This window comes from Chelon labrosus (genome assembly GCF_963514085.1).
Source record: "Chelon labrosus genome assembly, chromosome: 2".
In the NCBI taxonomy this organism is placed as follows: domain Eukaryota; kingdom Metazoa; phylum Chordata; class Actinopteri; order Mugiliformes; family Mugilidae; genus Chelon; species Chelon labrosus.
The window spans coordinates 20620348-20629011 of record NC_140338.1 but is presented as its reverse complement, the minus strand read 5'-3'; the positions used below and the strand labels follow the sequence as shown (position 1 = coordinate 20629011).

Below are 8664 nucleotides of genomic sequence, written 5' to 3'. Positions count from 1 at the left end.
TAATAATAATAATAACAGAAAATTAAATCAAAATGCTGACTGAAACGTTGTGTCTATTTCCTGCTTTTAATGTATAAAAGCACTTCCACAAAAAAACAAAAAAAAAAAAAACAGAAATATCCTCAAAACTACTTTCAAACTGCGTTGATCTGATTTTCACTACATTTCCCATGATTCCTCACGGTCATGCGTGCGCTTGCTGCCTTTGCGCGGCGGCTGCTGCCTTCGCAGATCTATAAACGCTACAACTCGGCAGACTCCATCTGTACAAGGCACAGGGGTACATCCAGATGATTGTGGGAGCCGCTGAAAGGCGCTGCCGCTCCTGAACGTAGCCTCAGTTTATATTTGGCTTAAAGGAGACGCAACAAAGCGCACAAAATGGTTGCGCTCAAGGCCCCGGCGAATAAGTAGGTTTACTATAGCTTTAAGAACGAGAAAATAGTGTCTGCTTCTTTAAAATTATATCGGTTTATTGCTGAATAGATAATTAAGAAAAGTTTTCAGTTTCTAATCAATAAATTCATGCATTTAATTTGCGACGAAGCCAAGTGAAAAATGCACCACTGTTGGTTAAAGGCCGCTTGTAATCAAAACGGCTTTAATGCAGATGTGGTCAGTTTTTCAATTTGCAAGTAAACCTGCTTGACTTTAAGCGGAATCCGAGGTCGGCTGAAGTGTCCTCACGGTGATGGAACCGGCCGGCGACCGAGCCGGGGATGTAAATAAAGGTGAAGAGGCGACGGAGGACAAGGCCGCGGAGCAGACCCCGGCCGCTAGTACAGCCGGTACACCGCGGAGGGCGCTCAGAGAGCGGGCAGCAGGCCGCCCTAGGTCCGGCGTCTCCGCTCCGTTACCGGACGTTAACGGCGCTGCGTCTAGCCCTCAGACCTCAGGACGGGTTTTGAGAGACAGGTCAACCAGGGCAGTACCGGCCTGGCTGAAGGACAGCAAGAGCGACGACGACGAAGACGAACCGAGCCCGGATAACGGAGCGACCAAGCGGAGGAAAGTTTCCAACTCCCGGCGGAAGAAGAATTCAGAAGCTGCGGGTTCGGCTGAAGCCGGAGGAGGTGTCGCGGGAGACAGCCTTCAAGGCACAGAGTAAGTTTTTAATTGAACAGTCCTCGCTAATAGACCGCCACATTTGTTTATAATGAGCCATTCAACGTGTGTCTGTGGGGTCAGTTCCTGTCAAAAGCACGCCTTCAGCGTGGCTCGTCCCCTTTCTGCTGTCTGCTTGGGAAGGGTGGAGTAAAACTTACCTGGCTTGTAAATACCTCCATATGTTTTGTCCATGCATCTACTGATAAATGTTCTTAGTGGAGATATGAGCCATGATGCTGTGTTGCTCTGTAGCTGGAGGAAAAGTCACATCTTTTTTTTAAACTTTTTTTCTGCAGTTCAGAAGATCCCAAGAAACCTGCAACTGATGTGCAAGGTAATGAGTGAAATGCTGCATTAAAAACTATTAGTATGCCATTTGGACAAATCTCAATCAGTATACACCAATCAGGCATAACATTATGACCACTGACAGATGAACTGAATAACATTGACCATCTTGTGACAATTCAATGTTCTGCTGGGAAACTTTTGAACCTGGCATTCCTGTGGATGTTACTTAGACATGTACCACCCACCTAGTCCGGACCAGGCACCCCCACCCCATAGCAATGACACTCCTTGATGACAGCAGTCATCCCCAGCAGGATGCAGCCTGACACACACGCACAAAATCCTTTAGGAACAACTAAAAAAACATGAAAAACAGCGCAAGGTGTTGACCCAAACTGAAGAAGCCTGGTCCACAGAGGCCCCTCCCCTCAACCCATAGCACCCAAAGGCCCCCACTAACAACATTCTGTTGCCAGACACCACAGGACACCCTCAGAAGGCCCATGTCCATTCTCTGATGAGTCACAACTATTTTGGAGGCACAAGGGAGACCTACACAATACTAGGAAGGTGGTCATAATGTTATGCCTAATCGGTGTATATATACGTGTGTAGTTCAAATAGAAATATTGTGCGTCCTTGCATTACGCCTGTTTCACACCTCAAGGCACACAGTGTGTTTGATTGCATGCTTTTACTCCCTCACTCCAGCTCATCCCTCCAGACGTCCCCCAGCCCAGACTCGCGCCAAGCCCCCGTCTGGCAGGGCCGCCCGAGGCTCTGCCAAGCCGGTGTGTAAGACCGAACCTGGAATGGAGAATCCAGCTGGTGAGCAACCTGTTGACAATGAGCTGGTCTTGTCTAGTGTGTGGGTCTGTAATTCACAAATCAACCACGCAGACGCGAAAGAAGAGAAACACTGCTGTTGAGTTTGTTTGTTATTTATTCAGTAGAAAACTGTCAATGACTTCTGGTTACATGTGACTAATTATAGATTATTTGTAGGAAAAATAAAACAATCATAGCCTATCCGTTGTATGAAGGTGCTAACAGAGCTTTTGTTTTGTTTTTTCTCTGTTCTTCGTCTATCAGTGGAAGGAGAGGTAAATGATAAGGAGAAGTATGAAATGTAAGTATATTTGTTCCTCAAAAAAGAATCGGCTTTGATAATTATATCGTATCTTAAAGGCATATGCCTTTTTCTTCTTAACGTACTTGTTGTAAAAGTGTGAGACTAAATGAGGGTTTGGTGCTGTGTTTTGATGACTGCTGAGTTTCACACTCATCCCTCAGTGAAAAGAAAGAGGAGGATGGTGAGGATGCGGCTGAACCAGCCCTGGATGATGAAGACCCTTCTCTTCAGGATGACCCTAGTGACCTCAACTACCAGCCACGGAGTCAGAGGTACGATTATCTCGAGCGCATCACTGGACCCCGTGCAGAAAGTATAGAATGCAGTTTGAGTGATTTTTATTGACTTATTTGTTGCTTTCAGCGGCGTAGAGGAGGAAGAAGCGATGAGCAGTGATGAAGACGTTCCCTTTAGAGACGACTTGAACGACACGAGCTACGACCCGAAGGCTGAAAGGTTTGTTTGTGTGTGTGTGTGTGTGTGTGTGTAAGCGGGATTGTCATTGCTCTTCTGTTTGCATTAGCTCATGTTTAGTTTTGTGAACAATGTGTGTCTCTCTTTTCTCAGGGATGTCCCTAAACCAAAGCGAAGAGCTCCTCCTAGACAGAAGGAGAAGAAGGAAAAAGAGAAGGCACCCAGGAAAGACAAGGTTGCAGAGGTTGCAGAGATAAAAGTAGAAGGTTCAGACAGCTTGGAGAGTGTGCAAGAGGAGGTAAAGCTGGAAGAGGAAGTAGTGGAGGATCCGGATGGACCTAGGAAGTAAGTGGCGTCCGAGTGCTTCACGTAGGAAATGTTCTAAGCAGGAGTCGTTATGTAACTTTTTTTTGTCGTCTATGTGTTAGGAGAGGCCGCCGGAAAAAAGATGACAAAACGCCACGGCTACCAAAGAGAAGGTGAAGCAGATGTCTTGGTTGGGTCATTATAATCTCAAGTCAATAATAAAATGTTATAAATGATTATGTCAGCATTTTCTCCAGGAATTACGTATATTTTAGCCCTCAGTGATTATTGTAGTATTACTGTGGATTTTGTACATGTGAGATATCACTAAGGATGTGGAGACATATTTAATATTTGTCTTTGCTCGCACAGGAAGAAGCCCCCAGTGCAATATGTGCGCTGTGAAATGGAAGGATGTGGGACGGTGCTGGCTCATCCTCGCTACCTGCAGGTTTGTCTCGACACAAATCCCACTGCATGTCGTTTGCTTCTGTGAGCCGTTCATTTCAAGCATAGTTGGTGGAAACCTGATTCAGTTGATTTAAAAAAAAAAAACATCACATGGTGACTTCTTTAACTTTCCTGTTTTAAGTTTAGTTTTTGATGTTCTGGGTCAAATTTACATGGATCCAAGCTCTTTTCCACCAAGAAATTATGATGAAATGTTAAATTCATAAGGAAACAGTTCAACCTCCACAGAGGAGTTAGACAGTCTGACTAATATTTGGGCTATAGGCAACTAGCTGACTGTTTCTTTGGTTTGTTTTTGTTTTCATCCTTGTGAATTCAACTTGGTTAATAAATCATTCTGTACATTTCAGTTAGTTTGCTAACAAGAACAGTTAGGGGTTGGGTCATATTATGAGCATTGTTATTTCACAAAGAACCAAAGACCACAAATGACAGAATAGATCCTTTGTCCGTGCAAAAATCACATATTAATCACAAGGCTATGGGCGGTCTTAATGTAAGCTCTCTTCAAAAAAGGAAATATGAAGAAATAATAATGATAATCCTGCTTCAGTTTGACTACGCGTGATGTTATCATGGTTGGTAACTTGTGAACACCTTTTCAATCTTCACAAAGTTTATTGCAGTCAACCCATAAATAGAATAAAACATACACTTAAACATGTAGATAACCCACAGTTTTCAGTCTTTTAACGGTTCCATCCAACCATCACTGATAATCTGTTCTCTGTTTTGCCAACCAGCACCATATAAAGTATCAGCACTTACTCAAGAAGAAGTATGTTTGTCCTCACCCCTCCTGTGGAAGGCTTTTCCGCCTACAGAAGCAGCTGCTGCGCCATGCAAAGCACCACACAGGTACACAAAGAGTGCATACATAAAACATGCATTAGGTTCGATCTTTAATCAATTCTAGCTGTAATTAATAATGAACGTAAACAGTGAAGACATGTATATTTGAGTGTTTTGTAATTCCAGACCAGAGGGACTACATCTGTGAGTTCTGTGCTCGTGCCTTCAAGAGCTCCCACAACCTGGCAGTGCACCGCATGATACACACGGGAGAGAAGCCCCTACAGTGAGTGCTCAGCAGTGTTTGTTCAGTTTCCTCACAATGCTGATTTCTTTCCTCTCAGTAAATGTTTTCACCCTTTCTTCTCTGTCAAAAGGTGTGAGATCTGCGGCTTCACGTGTCGCCAGAAGGCATCTCTGAACTGGCACATGAAGAAGCATGACGCTGATGCCACCTATCAGTTCTCCTGCTCCATCTGTGGCAAGAAGTTTGAGAAGAAGGACTGTGTAGTGGCACATAAGGCCAAGAGTCACCCAGAGGTGCTTATCGCTGAGGCGCTGGCAGCCAATGCTGGCGCCCTCATCACCACTCCTGCTTCTTTGCTGGAGCTGCCGGGAAACCCCATGCAAGCAGAGGTCACCAGCCTGGATGTGAGCCAAGTTGGGCCGGATGGCCAGGTGGATCAGCTGGGCCAGGATGGCCAGGTTGGGCAGCATGTGGCTCAGGTGTCCCAGATGGGTCAGGTTGCCCAGCAAGTGAGTCACCAGGTTGTTTTACTGGGACAAGATCCGAACCTCCATACCATGCAGGTGCCAGTGACAATTGCCTTGTCCCCCATCGACCCCCCTTCCCCGGCTGACCACCAACAGCAGACTCACCTCCAGCTCCAGATGCCCGTCCAGTTTGTGCAAACTGCTCAGCAGTCACAGCAGCCCCAACAAACCCAAATCCAACAACTGACCCTCCACTCTGGCTCAGTGGTGACCCAGCATCAACCTCAGCTCCAGCCTCTTCAGTCATATTCTTCCCAGCAGCAGAGCCAGGGACAGACACAAATCCTTCAGATGACCTTCCAGCCTGTCAGCCAGTCTCAGACCCACATTCAGCAGATCCCCATTCTCGCAACCTCTCAGCAGCTTCAGGCCCTGCAGACAGCAGCCCCAAGCCCTCCACTCCTGTCCCAACCCCAGCATTCAGCCTCCACCAACGGCGGCAGCTTTATTCTGGACAATCGGGCGCTTTCTTCTTCTTCTCCACCTGAGGGTTCCCTTCAGCAGACCGAGGTTGTGGGGGAGGACGGTGTGGTCTGGGAGCAGACAGAACAAGGGGAAATTCTGGCTGATGGCACTGAGAGACATGTGCAGCAGGCTCTCTTGTAAAACAAGGACGATGCACACAAAACAGAAAATAGCAGCAGTTTGTACTGTCTTGACCTGTTTGAGGTAAATGTAGGATCACCAATATATTACGTACTGTTCATTCATTGTCATATTTGGTAGCTTTTTAGAATATGTGTATCAGGGAAAGATATGTATGTGTTTGTATGTGTAAGTTGTTGCCTTTGTACATAACAGTCCTGTAACTAGTTTCTGAGTGTGTAAATTGATTATGAGGTTATGTTGCAAAGCTGTTGCTATTATGCAATAATATAACATACCTCTCAGTAATATACCGCACATCGAATGACTTGATGTGTGGTTTAAACAAAGTTCCTACTGAAATAAATCTGTTTAATTTATATGTTAGATTTAAACACAGACCACACGTTAGAAAGCTCTAAACTTTCTTAGTGTGTGTGGGGTGAGATGTACTGTGAAAAGGTTTTATTTGAGGGAGTTTAAAAGAAAATGATCTAATCTCACAATGATTAAATATTTCAAAATCTGGAGGGAAAAAAATGTTTCACTGGCCTATAAAACGTCTCAGAACGTGCGTATTTTAGAGACATTAAACCTGTTTCAATAATGTTTGTGCAGCAGTTTGAGGAAAAGGTTTTTTTTTTTTTTAGTTGAAGGAATAATAACTCGTGTAGTTTCACTCTCACAAAAGTCCCGGGTCCAAGTGTGACTTGGGACCCTGCTAATCACATATGAACACCTTAAATAACAGCAAGCACAGTCACTGATGTTACAATAATCTTTGAAGTGTATTTTAATTTGATAAGCAGAGCTATGTAGAAACCTTATAATAACATGTCGACAACTCACTGATGTCTCACGTGTGCTAGAGGAAACACAAACTGTCCATTTATAAGATGTAAATAAATGTCTTAACATTTAAGTGTATTCATTGACTGTTTGAAGCAAGTTTAGTAGTAAAGAGTCGTCCCGGCTCCTTCTGTCCACATGTTGAACCACAATGTCCTCTCTGTATATAGGTTGGAAAATAAAAATCTGAGTAGTCTCGGACCACAACATCTGACAAATATAATGTAATTTAGTTGTGAGTCAATAGTTGATTCTATAATGTACAAAAATCTACACACACATGCTCAGAGAACATATTTCACCTCACTACTAAACAGTACAGCTGTAGTAGTAGCATCATAGCTAATAAAAAACATCCCTCAGGACATATGGAGCCGCTCTCTGTCCCTCTGAACAGCATACTGCTTCATAGCTCTTTTAGGAGGAATCAAGGTGTTACTCAGTCCAACCCTCCTCTTCTTCATTTGCTGCCCTTCCGACTCTTCTTCCTTTGTCTCTTGCTGGAGGTTCTGGGATCCTCCTCCAGCTTTAGTTAGCGCCGGTGTTTCTTCGCTCCCTGGAGGCTGACAGGAACCGGGAACAACCGGGGTCTGCAAGTCACTGTCATGAGCAAATTTGCATTTAATCCCAAACCTACACCTCCCGTCTTTCCTGTATGACACGCACATCCTTTTGCCGCCTATCTGGGAGGGTTTGGCCTGCATTGTGAGGGGGACGTGTTTCTGCAGAGCGCTGAGTTTTTGCTCTGCCTGAGCCTTGAAAGGGTTGGCAAAGACACTGCTGTCAGAAGAGGCGTTCAGAGGAGGAGAGGGTAGCTTAGATCCCAGGGTAGGAGCTGGTAGGACGGGCTGAGAGGCTGCAGACGATGCTGGGGCGTGTGGGTGTGTTGGTGGTGATACTCCAGGCTCTGGATCCTCGTCCTCTGGCTCTGATTCGCCGCCTGAATCACTGGAAGCAGAACCAGACTCCAGCAGAAAGTTGCGTGTCTTCCTGACAGCTGCTGTCTCATCAGACACCTTCTCAACAGAGCTAGAATAAAAACAAACAGAGTAACAGAAGAAAGATAAGTTAATATCCCAAGTAAATGAGTATATTGTAATTTACTGGCATTTAACCACTCGTGGTCAGTAACAGTTGTTCTCTAAAGCGTCTACTTACCCAGCTCTGCCGTTGTTTACATCTCCATCACTGTCAGAGTCAGAGGACACTCCGTAGCCAACCAGAGAGTTCATACCTTTAACACCGAAGCTAACTAGCTTAGTTAGCTTAACAGCTTGTTCTCAGATATAAAGATAACTGTATTCCTGGATAACTGTTCCGATAAAGAGATTAACTTGTGAAAATAATGCACCGATGCAAAAACACCATTGAATCATTACCACTTCCTCTTTTAAGCAAACCCCTCTCTCTGATGTTAGCTCTAGCATATACAGTCAAAGAGTTAGCTCCTGACATTAGCCACCACTCCTGTTGTGTTGCTGCGGGGACACCTTCAGGACAGGAGGGGTATTACATCCGCAAAAAAAATATCAGGCTCAACTCTATTTGACAAAACTGCTGAATATCTTCTGTGTTTAGGCTATAAGGGATTAACATTGTCACTATACTTTTTTGGTTATTAGAAGCTGTTATTATCATGTTTGAAAAACTTCTAAATTATAAGTCTGTATGTCTGTGAAGGTGCTCTGTCAGCCATATTCAAAAAGATTCAGATTCAGGTTCAGAAAACTTTATTTGTCCTTGGGGGGCAATTTAAGGCACAGTGAGCAGCTTAACGTGCAAGTACAGACATTTAAGGTGCAAAAAAAAAAAAACAGGAACAGAACAAAATACAAAATACAAAGTATAAGTAAAGTGACTAAAGTGCAAATGTATAAACAGTAAACAGTAGTTACAGGGAATATGTATTTACAAGTTATAGCCGAGGTAGAATGGGTAATAAT

The 8664-nt window shown here is 44.3% G+C and overlaps 2 protein-coding genes across 2 annotated transcripts; one reads left to right on the top strand and one right to left on the bottom strand.

Annotated features, from left to right (window-relative positions):
- On the top strand, positions 1–7725 carry zfp91 (ZFP91 zinc finger protein, atypical E3 ubiquitin ligase). Its single transcript, XM_084558689.1, has 12 exons — positions 1–1104; positions 1404–1441; positions 2110–2226; positions 2491–2527; positions 2692–2802; positions 2894–2986; positions 3098–3289; positions 3373–3423; positions 3623–3701; positions 4465–4579; positions 4700–4799; positions 4891–7725. The coding sequence occupies exons 1-12, from the start codon at positions 692–694 to the stop codon at positions 5891–5893; spliced, it is 2349 nt and encodes a 782-aa protein (XP_084414815.1). The 5' UTR covers positions 1–691; the 3' UTR covers positions 5894–7725.
- Positions 7081–8351, bottom strand: LOC311498242 (uncharacterized protein; the record flags this gene model as incomplete). Its single annotated transcript, XM_084558756.1, has 2 exons — positions 7880–8351; positions 7081–7750 (listed from the first exon to the last, which is right to left on the bottom strand). The coding sequence occupies exons 1-2, from the start codon at positions 7951–7953 to the stop codon at positions 7081–7083; spliced, it is 744 nt and encodes a 247-aa protein (XP_084414882.1). The 5' UTR covers positions 7954–8351.
- Between the last annotated feature and the right edge of the window lie 313 nt (positions 8352–8664).

Coding starts and splice junctions, on each gene's coding strand:
- zfp91 (XM_084558689.1), top strand. CDS start 692: ATGGAACCGGCCGGCGACCGAGCCGGGGATGTAAATAAAGGTGAAGAG. Junction 2,227..2,490: donor TGGAATGGAGAATCCAGCTG/GTGAGCAACCTG, acceptor TTCGTCTATCAG/TGGAAGGAGAGGTAAATGAT. Junction 4,580..4,699: donor CCATGCAAAGCACCACACAG/GTACACAAAGAG, acceptor TTGTAATTCCAG/ACCAGAGGGACTACATCTGT.